Source organism: Thermobia domestica, chromosome 2 (assembly GCF_964235325.1).
Source record: "Thermobia domestica chromosome 2, izTheDome1.hap1.1, whole genome shotgun sequence".
Classification (NCBI taxonomy): domain Eukaryota; kingdom Metazoa; phylum Arthropoda; class Insecta; order Zygentoma; family Lepismatidae; genus Thermobia; species Thermobia domestica.
Window position 1 is genome coordinate 347,900,072 of NC_137455.1, and position 24,693 is coordinate 347,924,764.

At 33.4% G+C, this 24,693-nt stretch overlaps 1 protein-coding gene across 23 annotated transcripts in view; it reads left to right on the forward strand.

The window, feature by feature from the left end:
• sw (cytoplasmic dynein 1 intermediate chain short wing) overlaps positions 1-24,693 on the forward strand; it is a 159,714-nt gene that overhangs the window by 79,077 nt on the left and 55,944 nt on the right. For 4 of the 23 annotated variants that reach the window (XM_081749222.1, XM_081749220.1, XM_081749223.1 and 1 more), the window contains 3 exons: positions 2,924-2,977; positions 7,908-7,967; positions 18,742-18,762. The exons of 3 other annotated variants lie outside the window; for them this stretch is intronic. In XM_081749222.1, the coding sequence (XP_081605348.1) occupies positions 2,924-2,977; positions 7,908-7,967; positions 18,742-18,762 (135 nt within the window). The remainder of the gene's footprint in view (positions 1-2,923; positions 2,978-7,907; positions 7,968-18,741; positions 18,763-24,693) is intronic. 16 more of the 23 variants (XM_081749230.1, XM_081749228.1, XM_081749231.1 and 13 more) reach the window with 8 other exon arrangements.

A 24,693-nucleotide genomic window follows, 5' to 3' on the forward strand; every position in this document is an offset into this window, starting at 1 on the left:
ACTGATCATAGCAGCATGTACCTAATTAACAAACATACGTCAAAATATACCATATATTCTATAAAAGCTAGTTATATTCACTATTGTGTCTAGATTTCTGCAGCAATGCTGAATATGAAGAATATTATAATGCTGAACAAATATGCTTGCAGTAATATTTCTAAGCCGGCCATATGTTTTCACTATACTTAGTTATGTACATTATGTATGGTTTAATAGTAGAATATGCGGCAGAAAGAACTCTCCTATTTGAGAGGGACGTACCTTCGGATAGAGAACATGTCTTTAAAGAGCAGTGTACGTGCTGTTTTCAGTTTACACTATGGTGTGGACGGTGGAACATCGTGCCTATGTTGCTGGATTAGAGTTGCTATCTGTCCTGAATTACGCCTAAGAGGGACGCATTATATGCTGAGAAGCTAAATTAGCCAAACATTTACACAATATGCGACAGATGTTTGTAGTAGCATTTGTAAATTTCGAACTACGATGAGTACATATGATTATCGAGATACCAATATGGTTCAGTCATTAAAATTTGTATGTTGGCGGCAGTAATATTATCTGACCAGTTCAATATTTCATAACTTCTGTTCAATTATTCGTGAACAAGCTGATGCTACGAGTTTTGTTTCTTGTGTTTTTGGTTTTACTTTTCATTAATAAATAAATGTATTTCTATTATTCTTAAATTCTTTCATATGCAAATTTGGGTGTGAAAAACCGTCGATCTGCACATATTTGATAAGTGTGTGTCCGGCTTTAGGCTTACGAAAAGGTGGCATTCCTAATTGAGTTTAAAAATTGGTGGGTCGCTGGTTGCGACCCAGTGTGCTTTTTGCATCCACTTCGCGCTTTGTATCAGTAACGAATGCCACCATTTGAGTGATGATTTGTTTAAAGCACGTTGGTTTAAACCTACATTATATGTTCTTTGCAGAAAAATATTTTCAAAAAAGTATCTTCGGCATCATTTATTAATTTCTCAAATAGGAAAGTTCTGTCTACTGCACCCTGTATATAAGTATATTTCGTATAAATTAATATATGTTGGGTTCTTATTAGTGGGTAAAGGGAGAGTCATCTAGATATAATATCCGTTAGCTTTACATGTTTGTCCAGGTGTATGAACAATACATACTTAATGTGCTTTTAGCAATTTCCACTACTATGAAGCGAAATTGAATTATTTGTAATACTGATAACATGTTAGTTTTAGTATTATGTATATGCTTAAAACTTACAGAAATATCTCAGTTCCTTTAAGAACATATATTCATAATATGAATACATAAAGTCCTAAAGTTCCTCTTTGATGCTACTGTAAAATAGCCTTAATTGTTTGAGAGTTATAGTATTGTCGTATACATTTACGGCTTAAGCTGCTAAATTCGTAGTATTCATGACTAATGTGTCGGGTTGCCTTAGTCAAACGTGCATAAACATATACGTACATATGTGTATTTAAATAAAAAAAAATAATGAAAAAAAAAGCTACGAAGCTGACATTTGATTGTTTATAAATGTAGTCTTAGGAGATGTAAACGAAACTTCGCCCTGAAAAAAACCGCGTGCGACTCCAGCAGAGTTGCGTCGTTTTGCAAGTTTCAACTCATTGAAATTATCCTACAGTTTATGCTTCAGAAAGCCAAAAGAGTTAAACTCTCTTGGCTACAGATGAGATGAATAAGGAGATTGGATCCTGTCTCGATTTCATGTTCATTGAACCACTTCTTAATGATCTGCGATGCATGTGGTCTGACATTGTAATGGTCACGTGACCACATCCAATTGGAGATATTACGCTTAAGAAATGAGTAGTAAACGGCTGCAGTCGGGTTTATTCCTTGTCAAACTGTTGCCGGAAAACATTACTATCCATGAAATCCACACTTGTTTGATTTTGGTATTTCAACAGATAAAAGGTAGTTTTTTTTTTCTTTCTTTGATTGCTCTCCAAAATTATTATTATGTATAGTATTACGTCATACAAAAAAAATTCGATTCAATATTTATTCCTATTTATTTATTGTTTTAATATTCATGCCAGTTCCAGTGCGTTACGTAGGGAGTTGCTCGTTATAAGCATTACGTACTTCGGATGATTCTCAGAGTAGACCAGCTAAAAAAAAAAAACCGTCACAAATCAAATATTTTTATTAACTAGAAAAGTATTTGAGGAAATAAAATTAAACAAGAGATGTAAAAAAGATTAATAATAATAAAAAGCAGTTTTTTTCGTGCCGTAGCATGAGTTACAAAAAAGTTTTTAAATTGTGTTAGAAGTGAACTAGAATAAAGTTAACATGTAAGTGATTATCATCATTATATGAACATGAGAGAAACCAAACTGATTTCACTCGTTTGTACGAACATTTTTTTTTTATTATATTTACAGCACTGTGTCTAACCTAGACCTACTTAATCATTGTTGTAAATTGATCTACCGCATTTCAACTGGGAATTGTGTAATTAGGGTGAAGTGGCTGTTTCTTTTGCTCTTTCTTCTCTTAAGACGAGGTACTTTCTTCAAGTAATTTTCGATCCAATTTAGTCTTAATGGATTGTAATCATGGAGATAGGTCTATCTACGAACACTAAACTTGGCAAAATATGGTGCTTTTCTTCGAACTGTATGTTTTCTGTTCGTTTAGAAACATTAAAAACATTTTGTTAGGAATATAAGTAATTTTTAACATGCGTAAGTCTTGTTTAGAACTTTAATAGTGAATATTGCAAGTGCGTGGGTTTCTTGGTAGTAAGTAACAGTTTCGTTGCTAAATCAATTTCAGAGCAATGTACTTTTAATCAGTACTTTCATATCCATCTAATGTTAACAGCAAGACCCTGGTTCCTTGCATGAGGAGGATGACGTCATATCTGAAAACTATAGGCTGATAAACATTTATTATTATTTGAGCAGGTATTGGCATTGGCTGTCGAAAACTCCCACGGCGATTGGTAATTCCCAGAGGAGGTTGGTACAAGAGAAAAGCACAATTCTTGTTAAATATTAAAATTTAAAACATTGAGCACTTAATTTTGCAATTTTTTAATGTGATATTTTACTGTCGTTAACCTAAATACCTTGAGGTCAGCTAGTTGAAGTAGTACTTTCCAAATTAAAAACAGATACATATACGTATTTCTGTTATTGTTGTGAGCTTTAATATAGCAATCACTAATCTTCATGGTCCTGAGAATTCTTATCGAATGATTGCTTTTCTGGTATGATTTCAGCAATCATTTTTGTTCCTTCGACCACCAAACAGTAAATGAAGGGTGTCTGTTTCACAGAGATTTTATGTTATTTAGTCTTTTTAAATAAATAAATAAAATAAAATAAAATAAATCAACAATGTTTTTTTACTCTTGATACTCATCTATACACACTAACTCAAAACTTGGAGGTATCGGATATAACCAGAGGGTTACAGAATTTTCAGGTTTCACCAGCTGTGATTCAATTGGGAGGATACGTAAATTAAAAACTATTGAACTCCCATTTGGATAAACCAATGTGTTGGTCCATTCAACCCAAGTAATAAATTGCTTTGCCAACCGAAGTCCAACATGTATTACTGGTGTGGAGATTTCATGGCATACCTTTCTTCGAAGACTTGTTATGCAGTAACTTCCCTCACCCAAGTGAGGAAGTGAACGCAAACGAATCTGCTTTTCTTTTTCTTTTTAAATCTATTTACAGTTTGTACCTAGAATACAACCTGTAATACTAATGTTGTTTGTAATGAGTGAACATCTTAAGGTATTTAGGATAAGCCAATTATTACTAGATTTGTACTGTTTAATTAAACACACAAATGGCACATGCAAGAAGTATGAGACTTTCATACACATTTATTTAGCCTTATTAAACTTGAGCGAACTGGTGGACTTTGTTGTGTAGCATGCACATTTCACATGTACGGTAATCTTAACATACACATATTGCAGTTTGGTTTGTGTCACAATAAAATTAGCTAAAGTTAAGGGTAAGTCTTGTGTGTCTCGTATTGTATATAAGCACGAACATTTTCAAACTGTGTGTTATTCCACCCGTTAGTACGATTTTAAAATATCTTCAGAATGTAACTTACTTAGTAACTGAAGTTCTTAATGTGATCAGTTAATTCTTTTGACATCCGAAAGTGCCTTTCGGTTTATATGTTGGTTATATTAAAACAGTATTGCGTATATTACGTACGTATCGTATCTAGGGTTCTTGTTAGTCTTTACCGAAGGAAGATTGAATTCATTACTGGTATTTATGTCAATGAGGATATGAATAATTTATCATTTGTCTGTAGAATTTATGTACGACTTCTCGTATTTTATGTCTCGGTGATTTCTTCTGATTTGAATGAAAATAATAGTAACTAGCTATACCTTAAATTTTAGAAATTGGTCATGTGTTGTGACGAAGTTTCAAAATTTTAAAAGCAAGTTTACTGAAATTACTTGGTGATAAGACCAAATTGCTTAAGCTAAAAATTTGAAAGTTGGACAATACATAGGATTTGTGTCGTATGGTACCACTAAGGAAGGATTTTTAAAATAGGGGATTTGCGCATTTCTTACTATAAGATGTGCATATCTCGGAATTCCTTAAGATTAGAGAGATGAAATTTGATATTTATTTGAAATAATTAAAACCCATGTTTCAGTGTCTTTTGATGTTCGACCTAGAGGGAAAAAAAAGGAGTGGGTGGTTCACTAAGATGTTCATACGAGGTGCTCGAATTTCGTGCCCGATTTCGAAATGAGATGAATTCTACATGAAAGACACAGGAGAAGGGGCGCAAAATATTGCCTGCAGTAACATGGGGGTGCATTTGCTAATATTTATTTATATATATAACCTACCTCTGGCTGGATTAATCACAAACGATAAGAGATTCATATCAATGTGGACAACTGATATGTGTATTTATACCATATCTGTTTTACAATAAAGATGAAAATATTTTAATCATAGAAAATGAACTTAAGTCAAAGTAATTTTGCTAGAGAAAGACATAGATACTTAACCGAAATTTAATAACTATAACTACTTTGGGCAAATTTTTACACAAATTTTCATAGATATGAAGATCAATACAAGTTAACGACAATAGCTGCTGCAAATTTATCATACAAAAAACATATATTCTAGAACTAGAATTAAACCAGTAAGTTCCACTAATAGGCCGAAGGCTTGTAGGGGATGTCAGTGTTAACTTAATGAACAGAAACTAATAGGTATATCACATCAAGTTACGTCTTGCCAGAGAAAAGCTGAGACACCTGGATTAGTAGCGGGGCTTCGGTGGCTCAGTGGTAGAAAGTTCATGACACGCGTGAAGTTCCTGGTTCGATCCCAGCTCGCGCGAAGTAGGTTTGTAGTAGACAAACGCCATCAGCCCTATTCAGAGACGTTTATAAGTGTGATCAGACTCGTACTAAGGGTTTGACTAATGTGTGATTCTAACTTTATTTGGAAACATACTGGTTTTATTTACAATTCCTGTTGAAAAAGTCAGACACAACTTTCTACAGGATGTTCAGATGTATTATCAAAAAAAGTGTGATAATGCTGTTTAATATTGTCTTACCTTTTCCCCTGATGTGTTTGAACAACACTGCTGAAAAGTCATTACGTGCTTGTTTCGATATAAATCGTGGATAACATAATCCAAAATGTTATTCAATAGGGCAATTATAATCACACGTTAGGCGAACTCTTAGTACAATGGTAATCACATATAAAATCGTCTCTGAATATGCTCCCGTATGCTTCTCGAAGTTCTCCCAATTTCTTCATTCCACCATTTCGTTAATCACCATGGTCCCCTTAGCGTGGAACACAATTGTGGGACATTAAACTAAAAAAGGAAAAATGAATTAGTAGTAACCAAGTAAAAGGTCGAGTGTTGATTGAAGAAGACAGAAGCTTGATAAATTGTTTTTTCTGTGAGCATAGTCCCGGATTCAATTTTCAAAAAATGTGCTTGACCCGGATTTAAACCGGAGTAGTGGTTCGGACCCCACTTATAGTGGATCCTGTCTCATATAACCTTGGTGCTGGAGAGTGACATTAAGCTCAATATTCCAAAATGGAAGAAGTACGGAAGATGCCTGACGCGTTGCTTTCTTAAGAGTCGATAGTGTTGAACTTTGTTAAATGTGTTCCATGGGGTTCATAGTTTCGTGACTGTCTCTTTCAGCATGAACAATTTGTGTTCAGATTTGTTAGTGTGTATGTGCATGAAAAAATGGTTGTGAATACTAGTAAAACTCACTATTATTCTCATCAAAATTCTTTATCAATATTGAAATTTTATTTCGGCAGAGTTGGAACTTGACGGGCTAGTAGTTTCATTGTTGGTTCCTAATGTCCTTAAACTAAAACAAGTTTAAAAACGACGCAGTGGGCATAATGAGTAAATTACTTCATGAATAGTATAAGGTATCATTATTTGATATTAGGTATCAATTGATATTAACTCTCGGAAGTTTAGTGGGGTACATTTTGTACCCCGCACGTTCAAATTTGCTTCTGTTTCCTGTTGTTGTTGTTGTTGTTTTTTTTTCCTGCGATTTTGAATGTTCTTTTTCTAGCTGAATATTTTTGGCTCTTCTACATTTTCTACATGAAAGCTCCGGTGAATGTAATTGATTATTGAAATAATTGGAAATTTGTACTACTGGGGTCCAAAATGTACCCCTATGAGCTTCCATGTAAAAGTTTTTTTTGTATAACAGATGGCTCTGCTCTTTGTGATATTAGTAAGATGTTACCAGTAATGCAAACATTTGAGAACTCTACAAAATTTAATGTAAATGGATATTTCCTTGAATCTTTTGCATTTTTGTTTTTTGGAGTTCGCTTTTTTAGGTCCATGCATTTATTTATTCAGCAAAATCTCTTGTTATCATAATAATCTTAATTCTTTTTTTTTTTTTTCTTTTCAAAATATTGTATTATACTGTTTGAATCTATCAATATTATCAAAAAAGCTCTGCACGCGAACAAAATAATAATCATAATGCTTTCCCCTAATATTAAGGTAAAAAATAAGTTGGGGTACGAAATGTACCCCACTGGGCTTCCGTGAAACAAAAAGAGCTTGGGATTCCGAGGATTAATCTAAGTTTGATCCATTACATACAGAAATAGTTCATTTTGTGGGTGTAATGGATACTTGAAAGAAAATAGTCTTTTAGTGTCTGGTGGGAATGAAGCTCATTTTAATCCTCTTAATTTTAGTTAGCATCGAAATTTGGCTTTAATAGCGCATAAACGAATATCTAGAATCATAAAAATCGCATTTATGTTACAGTATTGAAAATTAATAACCGGTGTATTTTTTAAGTGCTTTGCAGCGGTTAACTAAAACAACCGGGCAAACTGGAGCTAATTTCTTTGCAGCTTTTGTCAAGTAGCCTGTTGTCAAAATGTGAATTACGATAGTCGTGCTCATAGTTGTTCTGTTAGTGTGTGGCCTTTCATGTTTTTAAAACTGTAAATTCTTAACTGAAAGTTATATAAACATTAATAAAAGAAAAGAAAAAAGAAAAACTAGTGTATTCTATGTTCATATATATATATACAGTCGAAATATAAAACCGTTTTCATTTTCAAGAGTCAAAATTTGATCTATATTAACTTATCTTAGAGGAAAAAGTTACTTAGTTTGCTGTTTTAATTATTTTGCTGTATTTTTGTTTTATTTAAGCGCTTTGTTAACTAGCTTCTTTTGGCTTCGGTATTATTTTCTTCAGTTTGAATGTGTTGCTTGTTTATTTTTTATTGCACTACTTTATTTTTTATGCATCTGATATTTTTTTACATCTTAAGTGTCTAAACTTAAGGGGTATTCCATTTTTCTAAATGGAGATTGTTTTTATTGTCGCTATGCCACTAAAAGGATCCTCCTCCTCTTCCCCACTCAAAGGGTATTTCGAAGATTGGTGGCGGCCAAGAAAAGGTGGGTGTTCCAGAATTTTAATCCTTTTGGTGTATTGGGGAATTTTATTTTTTTGTGTGTAAAGTAACTCTGTGGAAGTAACACTGTTGTGATTTTTGTAAGTACTCAAGATATACTTTAAGGCAACAGTTAATTGTGATAAATGAGCGATTAGGTTTTCTTTTTTTCCATTTCTGTAGTTCCATATTATTACCATAAACCTGTTATCAGTATGAAGTTAGTACCCATCAGTTTCAGTATACAAATAATTTTATTTGGGTTATATTAAGATACAGGATATCCATAGATTATCATTAAAGTATCAAAATAATAATAATTTGATGCAGTTTATTCCATATTAAATACTTCATTCTTGATTTTTGCATTTCGTGTACAGTTGATATGAACGTCATGCTTTGCACTGGGATATCATCCGGTGCTTAAGGTTATTGATGTTTTGAACTTCGGTTGAGTACATAATATTCTCTATACTTCTTCACAAGAAGAAATCCAAATGCAGTATGTCGTAGAAATGCATAGATCAAGAGAAAAATGAGGAAGCTCTTTCGGAAATGTTCGGGTTATATTTCACGAACTTGTAATGGATCCAAGCCGGAGTCTGATCATGTTGTGTAGTCCCTACTGACTAAATGTAACACTATTCAATATGAGAATATCATTAAAACAGAAAGATGTGAATAACAAGTATCAAAGATAAGTTCCATACATTATTATTATTATTATTATTATTATTATTATTATTATTATTATTATTATTATTATTATTATTATTATTATTATTATTATGTGATAATAAAAGTAAGTAAACCTCGTTCAAAAGAGATTTACTATAGCCACTAAACGAAATCAAAGTTGAATCCACACCCTTTGGGTCCCCAGCAAAAACTATAACAATATACTCACCGATTTAAAGATGCAAGTAATTTTGTTGGTAAATGTGAAGGCGATATTCAAAATGAAAATAACACCAAAGAAATCCCCCCCCCCCCCTCCCATGGCAATACTAACATTTTAACCTGACTTTTCTACAATTTGATGTAGCAAAATCGTGTATTAAGCGATAAAAATTAATTTGCAGTATCTCATGTTATGCTTATTAAATATAGGTGGTTTAATAATTATTTTGCCTTGGCATTTCTAAATGTTAGTAACCACCATAGCAACGAAATAAAACTAGTTTCAGTAGCAGTTTTTATTTAAACGGACTTTCTGTAATGGAAGATAGAAAATGACAATCGGCAAAACTAAAATAAGGTATTGACGTAAATAAGTTCTTTCCTCATAGTATTTTCAGAGTGCTTTGCATCAAGTACGATTAGACCTACGTAATAGTTTAATCGGTCCATGTTGAGCACTGAAAATTTAATTAGATTCTCTAAAACATAATAAAAAGAACGGGGATTCCTAAAAGGCGGTGGAACTTTAAATTGGCCTTATAATATTGTAAGTTAAAAGCTAATATTAAAGACAGAGAAAGAAAGAAAGAAATATGATTGAAGCGTGTAATTCTAGAAAGATTACAGGTACTTCTGTGAGAAAGAAGTCAACATCGTAAGATTTTTTTCTCTTGTAATTGTAAAACAAAAAGTCACATAAATTAACGGTAATTGAGAATCACCTAAATAAGTATCTCGTAAGAGTTTTCTTCTTTCTTTTTTCTTGCTTTTACCTTCGTAATGTCATCGAACTCATCCTCGAAATTAAAAGAATTGGCCATCTTACCCTAGAAACCAACGCGAGATTTAAAATTTGCTCTTATCTCATTGTAGCACTTGGTTTGTTTTTAAGAAGGATTATTTTTCAGAATTTTCTCTCAGCTTCCCAAATAGGGAATGGCATCGACAAGAAGATCCGGTACGTATAATTACTTAGAGAAAAATATTTTCATGCCATCTTCGGCTGGCATCGACAAGAAGATTGGGTACGCATAATTACGTATGGAAAGTATTTTCAATGCCATCTTCGGCCGCCTGCGATTTCAACTAGTAGCTTACACCAGCACGCAATTCGGCGTCAGTATCAAAGTGTTGTATAGCGAGCCATGTCTTCATCGCTAAGAAGAGGTAGTAGTCACTCGGCGCCAAATCCGGGCTGTATGGCGGGTAATCGAACACCTCCCATCCAAAACCATCCGTATCTCTCGGGTACGCTTGGCGTGTGTAGATGTGCGTTGTCGTGAAAAAACACTCGGCTTTCAGTCAATATTCCATGTCCGTACACTTCACACAGTTGGCGATGGATTTCAATTGGTTTGTAGTTTTTTTGCCAACAAATAACTAATCACAGAACGCACGTCACAAGAGGTGAGATTTTCTGTTGCAACGCACATTGTAACGTCACAAAAAGCACAGTAAGAGCATCAATCCTCACGCTGCCACACCTGGGTGCGTACTTATTGTGTCAACGTTCTGACACCAAGATGGCGGCGACTCTAGCCCCACCCACTGCCACGATAGGCCAAAAGGTCTCGTATTTTCTGGACAGCCCTCGTACAAATTGTATTCGTGTGACTTAAAAGCAACAGAAACGGTTAAATGTCGAAGTGATCGTGTATCTGTCGTGGTGTTAGGTTGGAATAACAATGAAAACAGTAGCTTTGTTTCACTCACAAAAACTCTTTTGTTACACAGGGCTAGTTATCTTCTCTTCTCGTAGCGTCATATGGTGGCTAATATGACTTTATTTGTATAGTATGTGAATTTCACGTCAATAATTTGAAGAGAAATATGAGTGACAACCATTTTCAAAGCCACTCTGCATTCGTAGTGGAAGAGCGGAGCTGAAGCACCTCTTCCTAAATCAAGCATGAATGCACCATTCTGCTTGTAAATTACTAACTAGTGCGTGGAAACTTCTAGCGATAATAGGTCTATTAAGTATCTTCTCAAATCATTAACATAAATATTGGCCTTAGTTATACTTCACGAAAAAATTGTAAGTTATTTTATCGTGCAAAATAGTACATGAAAACTTGAAGCATTGTTAATATGGAACAAATTGTATCAAAATATCCTTCTAAACAAAGTAATTTTTACAGTTACGGTAATAATTTATAGATATCCTGTGTAGTAGTTGTCGGATTGTATATTGTACCAGGTTATCATAAAATAAGTATCGCTGTTCAGAGAACACTGGAGACGTGACTACTCAACACAATGCAACCAAACTTGGTAAAAGCGTATTTGGGAACATGCAGAGGCGATTGGTGTAGAAAACAAAATTAGTTCCGATTTTCGCCACCAAAGGTAATTGTGGCGCTGTACAACGCCATGTCAAAGCAGCGTAGAAGGAAAACAACACTAGTAATGCTAAATAATAAGAAGGCTGTAATTACCTCTCCAGCTGCTCACTCACGTCTGCATGTGTTTCAGTGATACGGGTTTGAGCGCCACTATGTCCCACAAGTGAATTGATGGTGATCCTATGTTGGCTTCTTTTTTCTTCCCACAATTTGCTTTGTCTTCAAGGGCTCCCGGGTTCGATTTCCGGTTAAGACACAAGTGAGTCGGATCCCATGTTAACCTATAGGTCCCATCCTTAGAACGTCACATCATCTTATACGGTACTAGTCGCTATGCGTTTTTCTTGTTCAGGGAACTTCACGTCAAAGACCTGCCTTTGGACAGAACCTCACAGCATCATCGCCAATAACACATCACTACACCACGGGGTTATTAATAGGAGTACAAATCAATGCCATGCGTCGCCCGGGGGCATAATTATGGCCTTTCTTTCATTGAATATCAATCATATCATTTGTCTTCTATACCACACTCGCCGCACTTAAAACTGAACAGAAACACAATAGCCTCTGGAGGCGAGATTTGACACTAATCTTTTCCTGGAATTTTGGAGGAGCTTGCATTTTATGAGTACAGGAAAGACTAACATTTAACTTCATTTTTGTAAGATATCCAAGAATTTTAAAGGACGCTTCAGCTCAAAAGGTCCCTCCCCAGTAAATCCGCCACTGACCACGGGTTATTAATAATATTGATATCAAGGCCATGAGACCCACAGGAGAGGTAATCACAGCCTTTCTTATCATTTAGCATCACTAGTGTCGTTTGGCTTCCACGCTGTACGTACTTGGTGTTGTACAGCACCACAATTACCTCTGGTGGCGGAAATGGGAACTAATTTTATTTTTTTACATCAATCTCTTCTGCATGTTCTCAAATGTACTCCTACCAGGTTTGATTGCATTCTGTCAAGTGGTTACGTTTCCAGGGTTCTCTGAACAGCGATACTTATTTTATGATAACCTGGTATATTATGGTGGTGTCCCACAAAACGCAAGCAAGTTTAAGAAAACTCCCTGACTCAGTGTTTGTTAGCTATTATCAGACTTTTTTTTTTCTAAATGTTAAGAGAAATCTGATCCAGGTACGCTGGAAAAATTGTTGTACTGTGGATTCTCTGTGGTCAGGCAGTACAAAAGTGAGGCGCGGAAATCGAAAATTCATAACTAGATAACATTTAAACAAATAACTTACTTTAAATTAGTAAGGAATTTTATAAGCCGATGTTCTTTAGCTGTGAAGCGTTCTTTTTTTTAGTGAAATAGTTTTCGTAAAGTAAGGTAATTACAATAGCTTGAGAGCTCTTCCTTTTGCTTTGAAGTGTAATCAATTCGGTTGATGGTTGACTAGATTTCGGATTATGATGAGAAAGTATTTTTATCCAACATCATATCACACTGGAAATTTAAAGAAAGGGAAAAAAAATCTCTACAATGAGTCGTCAGAGAACCGAAGACCAGTTTGCGATCTACAGCAAATTCTACACACAGTACTAATATTGTTTTTTGTTATATTCAGTGCTATTAACAAGCATTTTTAACGTAGCATGATTTTCTTTACTCATGTATGTTCTTTTCATTTGAGTTTTCTGTCATATTCATTACGCCAACGCCGTAGCCGCACAGGGATACCGCTTCTCGTGGGTTTAGCGAAGTCAAGCAGAACCGGGTCTGGTAAGGTGAAAGATGGGAGACCGTTCGTACACACCAGATAGTGTTAGCAGTTCGGCGTCCAACCTCAGGACAGTTACAGTTGAAAAGCTACTTGAAACAAAAACATAAGTACCATAAGCCGGCTGGTAAGCCCTGTCTTCCTAAGGGCTGTTGCGTAAAAAGTTTAGTTAGTTATTCATTATCGTTAGTTCGATTCAGCCTCGAACACAGAATATAATCTATCACATGAAAAAATCAAATATGATGAGTGTTACTATAAACATGTTAGTTAATAGACGAATAAAGCTAGGACTGTTAAAGGCCCTGAAAACGGATGAATTATTGGGAGATTAGGTATTTTAGACATCAAATTCCTTGAAAGTACAGTAGATTGTAAATATAGAACTTACCCGGTTTTGGTCAATAAGTTTAATTACCGAACAGTTTCAACACAAATGTTATCTTTTTCAGTAATATTAACGAAACTTTCGTTGATTACCACATCAAATATTGTAACACTGATTTAGATTTCTTGAGTTTAAATGTTAAGAAGGAATCTGTTGAGTCAAGTCTACCACTCTACGCGGATAAAACAATAAATAAGTAAAATTCTCTTAATTATAGAAAATACCAAAGTGTGCACTTTTTTTTTTTTTTTAATTGGTTCACCATAGCACTAATATCATCAAACTGAAGTGTCTTAAAAATCGAGATGTTACATCCCTTGAAACTTCCTTGTTACGAATAATGTACGTATATGGATTCTGTTACATAATCAGCTGTAGAAAAATTATCTTTGGGCTATTGAAAAAAGCATATCAAATCTACTTCAGTGGAAGGTCGAACTCGAAGACACCATCGATTCTCGGTGTTTCATTTGCCAGATTTCTTTGCCGTTACGGTGATGACGTCAGGTAATACTATTTGACATCTGTCAGTGTATGGTCATAACAGGTAGTTTTTTTGTAAAACAGTGTATTTTCACCCACCAAAATATAGCTCTTGCACACATACACAATATGTATAGTTGCTACTGTAGTAGTGGGAGAGTGAAAGTCAGAAAGTAAATGGAAGTTAGTTTAATCCTACTATATTTGGTGCACATAAATGAATTCACACTAGGAATAAGAGTCTTTAATACATTTAATGCGATACTGACTTTGCATACGAGGACCGTTCGGAAAGTGACCTCCGATTGGTTAAAAAAGAAACACAAAGTAAATAAGAAGAACACACATATATATATATACAAAATATCTCAAAACTGCTTCTTTGCTCTATTTTTTTAACGTAGTTTCCGTAAACATTCAAACATTTATCTCTGCACTAGCTTAGAAATTCCATCAGCACAACAATCCCGCCTGTGCCTTGAGCCAGCCTGTGACCGAATCTCTTTCAGCTCCTCATCATCACCTGAGTACTTCCTGTAGTTTAACCTTTGTGTCACTTCGTCATGTAACACAGTTCTGGAAATTTGTGGTAATTTCGGAAGGCTCCGAGATCGTGAAATAGTGGATTTTCACGAAGTTTTCCATAAATTTTCTTGACGAGTTCATCACTGACCACTGATGGCCTGCCACTCCTCTCTTCGTCATGAGTGTTTGTTCGTCTACTTTTAAATGAACGAACCAATTCACGAACAGCTCCTTCACTCATCACACTTGGTCCATACACGATACAAAGTTCCCGATCAATAGCTGCTGCCGAATATTGTTTTCCCGCAAGTAAACGTATAACAGCTCGCACTTGGTGGGTTTTCTATTGCAGCACACATTTTGAGACGCTACAAAAGTGGAACTAGTGATCAGACAACCTTTACTCTACTGCGGCTGGATGCAGATTGACCTACCACGCAAGTCTGTACAACTATGGTAGCACTAATCCCACTACTAATCCACACAGTGACCAATCGGAAGTAATTTTCCGAACGCGTCTCATATAAGATTTACGAAGATTTCTGAACGCAGCAGAAATCAGTAGTACTTAGAAGGTACATATTTAATAAAGTTAACAAAATAAATAAGGACATAAGACGCATCTACAGTATAACTCATTTATTATTATTATTTCTTTCTCTTATTGTCTTCATGAAATCAAAATATACTATGCGCTTTTATTTGGGTATTTCACTTAGATTTAATTGTAAGTGCCGCAACAAAAGCATCCTTCGTTATTCATACCACTGCGTCATTTCGCGATTGTTCAAGATGATCTAATTTTTTTTGTTTTAAGTTCTGCAGAAGAATTCAAAAGAGAAATTGAAAACATATTCTTTGAGCAGTTATACTCCTTGTTAGCATCAATGATATCACTAGTAAATTTATATCCAGTTCGAGATGGAGAGGGCTAGCAGTATTTGCTGTTGAAAGCATTCGGTATCGCAGGAAGAATACTTTGCTACACCGACAAAGTATCTTGTGTGGGTTGGAGAAAGCGTAGAATGGCCCGAATACCATTACAGGGAGCAAACATGAAGATGGTATGTAAGTCATCTTGCTGCTGCTAAATATTAAGATACGTAATAAATTGATGTGGTATTTCTCTCTAGTTATGTTGGAAGAAAATTTAAGGAAGATTGTGTATTTTAACATGTGCGGTCTTAGTGAATGTTTCTCTTCAATCAGAAGAACTAAATCTTAAGCATAATAGGACGTTGTATTAAGATTCCTAAATCTTGCTTAGAAGAAAAACTTCTCTTTAAAAGAAGATAAACAAAATTTTACCTCGTAACTCAAGTGGTACATAAGTTTTCATTCGTAAACAGTTCGCATGCTGTGAATATTTAGTTCAGAAACTTGAAAAAGAGGCAAGAATGGCTTACTACGCAATGCACGGAAACAGAAGCAGTATCTCTCGTTATGTGACACAGGACAGATTCCCGAACAATTAATACTTGAAATTCATGATTTTAAAGTGATCTTAAATTTCAATTTCTATATATAACATGAACCATAATTCAGTGGAAATTTATCAATGAAAAAATTAATTGTAAACCAATATAATTAAGCAGAAACTTTTGATAGTGTAAATAATAATCTGTAAATCTTAAACTTTTTTATTTTAAAGTTTGTTTTTAATCAGTTAACCTGATTTATTATTAAAGTTAATATTATACTTAAAAAAATAAGTTGCATTACAAAATAGAAAGGGGGAAAATAGTTGTACATAATTTAAATTTTCCTTTGAAATTGTTCAGGTGCATTCGTGCTAAGGCAAAGTTTTTTTTTCTCATTAAAGTTTCGAGTGAATGAAAAATTCATTTACATGTTTGAAAAGCTGAAGAAATAATTCTTAGAGTTCAATTTCGTACGAAAGTAATAGGGTTAAATATTTTCTTAACAGTGCAAGTGTAGTAATTTTAAAATGTAAAATGTGCATAATAAGGTTACGATAGGCTAGAAGCCAGGTCTTTGATCTTAAGAATACATTCTTTGTGCTATTATATATGGAGAAGGGCTGATACACTATCATTTTACATGATTGCAATGAACTATTCCTTTTTTTTTTCAACCAACTTCGCAAAGTAGATTTTCCAACTACAAAAATAGTCAAGTGATGTGTTTTCTGTAAGCCAAAATTATTTATTTGACATTTCAACTAAAGGTCATCAAAGCTAAATTGTTGAGAGGATTCTATTCGTGTAATTAAAAGTTGTATAAAATTACAATATATTGGATCTTAAAGATGTATTTTTGTTGACGGTCTATTTATCAAGGCATTGCAAGATCATGAATTCTCGTTAGAAAGTTGAGATAAACTTTCAAGACCACAAGAGAAGACTTGTTTGACGAACTGAGAAGAATGTGTGTGATATTGAAGTCCTGTTAACAAATTGTTCATACGTGAATATGTAAAATGACAATGGTTTTTAAAGGAAGAAACGTTCGTCACTAATTGTTACAGAATAGTGGAAATTCCGTACTTTAAGCATTTGGAGATAGTACTTCAGAGAATCTCGGAAAAAGTCGTCTGAAATAATACCCGAAAAGATCTATGGGTAAATCAAACAGTTGTTGCTAAAACTGTATATACTCGTATGAAATGACACCGATAATTCTTATTTATGTTTGGTGACAGCTTGTTCATCTGTACGCACCACCCGGATAATGATAACACGAGCTGGAATTCACTGCATGAATTCGAATTGACAATAACTGGTTATTGATGCTGAATTGCAATATACTTCATCTTAGAAGATCTTACCTTTCTTTTAAAAAAAAGTATTAAATGCATTTTGAAATTGCATAATAAGTGAAGTGAGTGAATACGTACTCGGCTTATGGATATTTCATTTCGCTTTTAAAAACTAAAGATAGCCGTGATTATGTCAGTTTTTGCTTTGAACTTTCCTTGAAGATGGTAGCATGACTTAGTTATCAACTGAGTAGATCATTTTTAATAAATACTTATAAACTTCTGATAAGAACGTTTGATTAATGTATCCTTCAGATTTGTAGCTGACTTTAAATTCGTGAATGACCAACTTCAAAAATAACAGCAGATTAATCGTTGTCATGAAATTCAAAAATGCATAAGAAACTGTAAGTTGGAGAAGAGAGTATTAAGTATTACTTAGTTTACGCTAAGAATTTGCACAGGTGTAGCCTGGTTTCAATTTAAATGAGATTTCATTATGATTATTTAAAATATTAAAAAAAAAAATATATTATTTTCAGTAGTTTAAATGTACTGAAGTTAGATTTAAACTTTAGTGAAGATATTTTTCTTTAGCATTGTGTACAATTGTACATTATTTTTTAAAAGACAAAATTGAATGGCCAATCATTGTGATACCATGGTATATAAGTGAACGTAAAATTGTGTTTCTCAGAGTTGTGGTTTTTGTATTCTCGCGTAAAGTTCTGAGTAGAACGACTCGATATAACCCATGTAACAACGATCAAGAATATGATCTTATATTCTACTTTTTTCCTCCGTTTGGGAGTATATCGTTCTTCTTCACCTTGATGTCAGGCATTTCAATGCCTTTGTACAGAATTTCATTTACCTCAGATGTAGGCTGTGACTGCGAAAATTCTTACACTATGAAAATATATATACATATATGACAAATTTATATGTAAGAAATACGTGTTCTTTAATTAACTCATTATTGAAATTTAGTATATTGATATCGTAAATCGCAGTAACGTTGAAAGATATCAAATTATCAATATCAGGTTTGTCTCGTATTATAATTATTTTTTTTTTATATTTGAGGATTGCATTAAACATCTTTCGTATATACAGTTCGAGAGTTCCATTAAGTACACCATAAAATACAGTAATAGTTTAGGACTTTTTCTTTTAATCAGTACGTTTGCTTAACCAATGCGCTAAAACTGCTGTTACTTCAATTAAATATAATAGATGTTGCATTTTAATAAAGTCAGAACTAGTAGTAAAGTAGTAACCAGCGTACAGTTTGATTTTAAGAAATATAATAAATTTAATTTAGCCTTTTCTCATCGTTCGAAAAATATATAATCTGGAATTACTGTGTAAATTTATGAATAATGTTGTAACTTTTGCTGAACTAAATTAAGTCAGTTAGAAATTACATGTACAAAAATAAGAAGTGTTTTTTTTAAAATGGTAGTTTTTTTAATGAAAAATGTGTGAAACAAAATGAAAACAGAATATGTGAGTTTCCTCTTGTGCTATGATTGTCTGTGTATATTTATATATATATATGTATTAAAGCAAGAAATCTCTGCTACTACTTAAGATATATCTATGTATAACGTAACAATAATGTAGCATGTATTATTGCTAGTGAATAGTACAATTGAATGTCAGTTTTCCCTTCTCCCTCCCCAGCTCATGCATTCGACTATTACGGTAAGTTAATTTCTCTTTCGTTTGTAAAAGACCCGTAGCATATTTCTCTCCACCCATTCATTTTTTTTTTGTGCTTTCCTTCTTCTTAAATATCTCTCTTTGTATAAATATATTAATGGAAAACATTTTATGTGCGTGTTTAGTCTTTTTTTTTTTTTTTTTTTTATTTGTACCTTTTCAACAAATATTGTAAAGTATTCCCTAAATTTTACCGTGACAATAGGTAGAGATACGCTTCTCTTCATTTCTATTTATTTTTATTTATTCTATGATTGATTCGTGGACTTTTGTTGTAAAGCTGCCACGAAATGTGTTTTGCTATAACGCACTTTCTAAGTTCTCTGTAAAGCATGTATGATGTTAGTGTGTGAGCTGAGTGGAACAGAGGTGTCCTGGGAAAGAGAATTAAAAAAAAAAAAAAAAACGTAGTGCACTAACATTATATATTCGTAGCGAACTTCTTATTATTTATGTGCTTGTTTTGCGATGCTGCAGCAGCGTATATTTAATAAAGTTGATGCTAGAAAATGGATGATTTGGGGAAATTTTAGATGAAAACATATAATGATTGACTTAGAAACGTATTTCCTGTGGAATGGTGTTTCACTATGATTAAGCTTGTCATGTTTCAGTTATATTATTATTATTATTATTCTTTCAGTTGAGGTTTCTGTCGTCAGTCTATTGGTCAGGCATGATTTGAGTATAATTTGGAGGTACCAGATTTCCTTCGAATCACATTTGTATTGGTGCTTGAGGAAGATGAAAAACCATTATGCTTTTCAAGAAGGCGTCAAATCAAAGAATGCGCACTAGTCTATTTATGAACTCAATATCTCAGCTCCAATTAGTTAATTTTATTTGTCTTATATATATATATATATATATATATATATATATATATATATATATATATATAGCTTCTTATATGTGCAACAAATTTTACTTTTATAATTTTTGATTATCATTAATGGTATATGAAGAAAATAATAATAAATGAACTTCGTAATCTCATAAGTTTCATTTAATCTATAATGTCCGTAACAGGCACAGGTTTTCCGAAATATACACTTTTCGAAAGAAAGAAAAAAACGAGAAGTTAATTTGCTTTAGTTTGATGTATTTGTGAATATCTTGGTATGAACATTAAAAGATGCACGGGCCAGCACAGGCCATTCAATGTGAACAATGCATAGTCAGGCGGAATATTTTAATAAATACTCACCTCCTGTTCGCACGTCATGTAACGGACACTGTTCGGGCGTTTACGAAGTTTTAATGAGAATAATTTGAAATGAATTCTTGGATGATACCGAGATGCAAAATATTCAGCTTCGTTTAATAGTCGTGATTTTGTACGTTTGCCGAAAACATATCTCAAAATAGTTCAGAAACATACAAAACCAACAAAATTAGAGAAATTCTTACTCGCTTGGAAGGTTATGTAAACTATGGAAGGTTATGTAAACTTGGAAGGCATGAGAATGGGGCATTTTCGTCTTTGTGGATGTTTTGCACAGATTTGATTGAATTATTATTGGGGTTAATTCGAGCTCATAGGAAAGGTAATTTGTTACTCTATCTTTCTTGTGTAGAAAAATGATCCTATGGTGTTTTGCTTGGTATAAAGTAAATTATCTAGGTACATGTCAATTAGGTTTGCCAAGTGATCGGTATTTTTGCCATCTGATCGGTAGTTTTGTCAGGCTCATTTGTGTATTTCAAGAATTAAAGTATCTTATTCTTATTTTGAGGATTATGACTGGGTGTCGGTAATTTTATTTTTTAGAGTTGGTAATCCTGTTGTCAGGAAAATACAAATTTGTCCATTTTTGAGTATTTCATCTGGAGAATTTTCTGTCCAATTTAATTCAAAGATTCCATTTGCATGAATTCCCGTTGGTCAGACTTCAGAGGCGACAGTAAATAAAGGTACGCAAACAGCAGGCGTAACAAAAGAATTTAGTTTGCCTTAGATCAGTCAGCAAATACTGTTTAACTACAGAACATCAAGCTTCAGCACTGGGGAGATGCGAGAAATCGTAGTCATCATTCCACAAAAGAAGTACTACCATCTGGGTTGTTTTTAAAGGTGAAGAACAAGTCGTAGCCTTAGTTAACCTTTTTAAAATGAAGGGACCAGTCCTATTAATAAAAATCTCTTTTAATATTGTGCATATTTCCACAGGCTTAGAAGCACCGGCGGAGATTCAGAATGATTTTTTATTAGCATGGCAGAAAGGAGAAAAGGCTTACGAAGACTAGTCATGATCGTTTAGAAAAGAACGGAGGTTTCTTTGATCCTATTCTTAAAAATCAGTTGACGATTTTGATAGCTGAAAACCGTAACCTAAACATAGAAGTTTTCATTCATCCTTTGGGTCCTTTGCCATGGAGTCTAGCGAATCCTGATGGAAATTGAAAGAAAATTAAAATAGCCACACCAGCAAACTTTCTTGAGAGAGTAATTTCACCGACTGATCATCTGCAAGGTAAATCTGCAACGGTTATTGATGCGATTGAGATTATTCATAAATTACTTCTAATGAAATTTCTCGTTTAAAAGTGGGATTAACACTTTAGTGGGATTAGTTTATTATTATTTTCTTCATATACTGTTAAAGATTCGGCAAAAATTATAAGAATAAAATTTGTTGCAAATAAACTTTCATTTATTTATTTGTTTAAGCACTAGAATTGGATAATTAAGAGAAGAGATATTACGTTTTATAAACCAATTATTGCGCCTCTTGAAAAGCTGCCGTTCCGAGATAGTAATCATGATCTCTTCGTCTTCCTCAGGCATCAATACGGTTGTGGTTCGAAGGAAATCCGGTACCCCTGAATTACTCATCCCACCTATATTGGCCCATAGACTATAAGCGAAGAAAGTTGTTTTAATACGTGCAAAGTCTGTAAACGCGCTCTTATACTACTACTTTATAATGCTCTTTATAATACTCACACATTCAAAAGGTTCGTGGTAAACTCAATAGTGATCGTGATCTCAAGTCATTTGTCACTTCACTTAACGAAATGTACAATCAAAATCTAAATTTAGCAAACAAGATATTTCACTAACAGTTATCATGAATAACGCAGAAAAACAGTTAATTTGGTGAACTTCAATATCGTTATGTAAGATGTGTTTCCTACACTCATTCAAGAACATGCTCTGTTCCTTGAGGAACTTAACATATGGAAACCGCATTAAGGACTTAGAAAAATCATATTTAGTACTGAATCGAAAGCAAGTATTTTAATCCTAACGATAGAGTTGAACTTAAATAGTGTGTGGTCTTTGTATGGATTTAGTTCCTGCGAGTAACACGAAGAAATAATTTAAAATAATAGTAATTACCTTGTTTTTCTTTTTAAAAAATGAGTTCATTCCCGTGTTAGAAATAAATCCATATTGTAGGTTATAGTGAAACTATTCATATTTTTCCCTTGCTTATATACAGAAAATTGTTTGCGAAGGAACAAATAAGTATTTCTACATATAAGAAGTAGCTAGTATTGTTTACGGTTTGCAGTGGGTGATGATTTTTTGTACGTGAGACTGGTAAAGCTGAATTTCGAAAAAGCATTTTAGAAAGGCCAATGGGATAGCATGTATCTTTTGATTTTATGGCACCGGATTTGCTTAGACTGATTTAAATGGTATTGGTAAAAAAAACTAAAGGATATGGAAGAAGAATTATACGTATGTTTTTACTGCTTGTGGTCAATTAGTGTAATGGTAGCAATATGCTATTGCAGTATTTTTGCGATTATTTTAGCGAAAAAATGCATGTTTTTTCGTAATTTAACTTATTTTATGTGTGTGGAGTAAGAGAGGTAGGTTGCCTATTTCTTCTATGAGACTAGCTTCTTCATTTTACTATCAAACTATGGAAAGAGGTAATATATGGTACAACTTTGATCTCCGTAAGCTTAGTAAGCAGTATGGATGGTATGTGTGCGCGTGAGTGTGAAATATGAAGATCACCCTACTGGAATCGATATATTAATAAATACTGCACCATTTAAAGCTTTTTAACAATCTGAGGTAAAATTAATTTTCTGGGTGTTTCATCGATCTACTAGTATAATATACATTATACTTTATTACTGCTTTGAAGAAAAAAAATCAGGAAACAAGTGAAAAAAATCACAAATTGCTTTAAAAAATCTAAATTAGATACGCTAAGAGCCATATTATTAGATATCTTATTATTTCAGTTATATTGTGTATTAGAACTATCGATTTTATACACCAATCAGAAACAAACAAGAAAAAAGTTTTTTTTTAAAAAATGTTTCGGTTCAAGCAAATGGAAATTCTTAACATTGAGCTGGATTCATTAGAAGAGCTCAACTCTGAAAATAATAGAAGTCTTTTTCACATTGGACATCACGAAATTAATGGCAGCAGGTCTTCTACCAAACTTCGAATAGAGATAGAAATAAGTCAAGAGATGACTGGAATTACAAAGCAATATTAACAGAAGATAAATTTTATCGCAAAGCAATGTGGAACACATTTAAAATACCTTATGCTTGATTTTTCCATGAAGCGAACGTTAGAATGTGAAGAGTTTGAAGACTGCTTACGATGTTGATTATAGTTTCTCATCTTCATCCGTATGTTATCCGTAGACTCGGCCATTATTAAATCTCTTCTTGGACAATAAAAAAAAAACATGAAATGATGTGAACTGATAAGACAACATGAAGGAAACACAACCATCTATGTGGAGCCTATGTGCGGTTTGTTTTGAACTTAAGTGAATCATAATAAGAATTGCCTATTGGTACTTACTGTGAGAAGGACGATGTAGAAAATTGCATAATTGTGAAATATAAATATTTGGTAATATTATAATCAATTTTCCTTGTAGGCATCTTGAAATAATTAGGTTGATGAAAATAGTATGTATACATTAGTGAAACCTTAGTGAAGATAACGAAACCTTAATTATTTTAAAGGTTTAATCTTTTGTAAACTTGTTGCATTATTTGATTTGTTTGAGTGATTTTAATTCATGTCTATCTTTAAAAAGACTTTACTAACTCCCAAAGAATATGTTTCCAACACCATTTTGTAGCATTTCATGCATTACCTTGAGAACTTCTGTGTTCTAAGACTAAAAACTTATAAATATTAGTGTTTGCTTTATGTGTATATACGATTTATTGTTCGGCCTTTGAAATAAAAGTGACTTGAAAAGCACACGTAAATTCAACGAATTATAAGAGATAGGTGTTTAGAATGAATACGTATGATCTCATTCGTTAGTAATCAGAAATATCGTGAAAAAAGTATCAAATTGTATGCGTGGGAGTGTCGCGTTACTCGTTTCATATTGAACATGTATTGCAAATACTAAGAATTTTGATTTCGTAAGAAATAGTTTTTTTAAAAGTACAGAAGACTTGATACAAATTTCTTTTTTGTTCTTTTGTCATAAAAGTATTCAGCGCAACGCTAAGAGCAATTATCGGATATTGGGTGTCTGCTGATTATTATAACGACTTTTTTTTGTATGCGCTTACTTATATATATATATATATATATATATATATATATATTTAAGGCTTTGTTCGAAAATCCCGTTTTGTGCATTTTGAAGAGTAAAGTCTAACTTCTGTTTTCTTATATGTAGATAATCCATGATGGAGTTTTCCTTTTCTTTACAATTGTTCAGGAAACCTGTACAGAGTAGTGCTGTATTTACCTATGTATACAAGCACACATTAGTTTTGACAAACGTACAGCACTTTTGAGTAAACAACAGCATGCTCTTGCTAGCAAGCTTGTTCTTGGTTTTTGAGCTGTAGATTCAATGCACATTTACTGCATCATTGAAACAGATTGGCCCATGTACAGCCTTCGGATTTTTCTTTTCCGCAAGTGGTTTTGAGGTGTGGTACTTGAATTAAACTTTT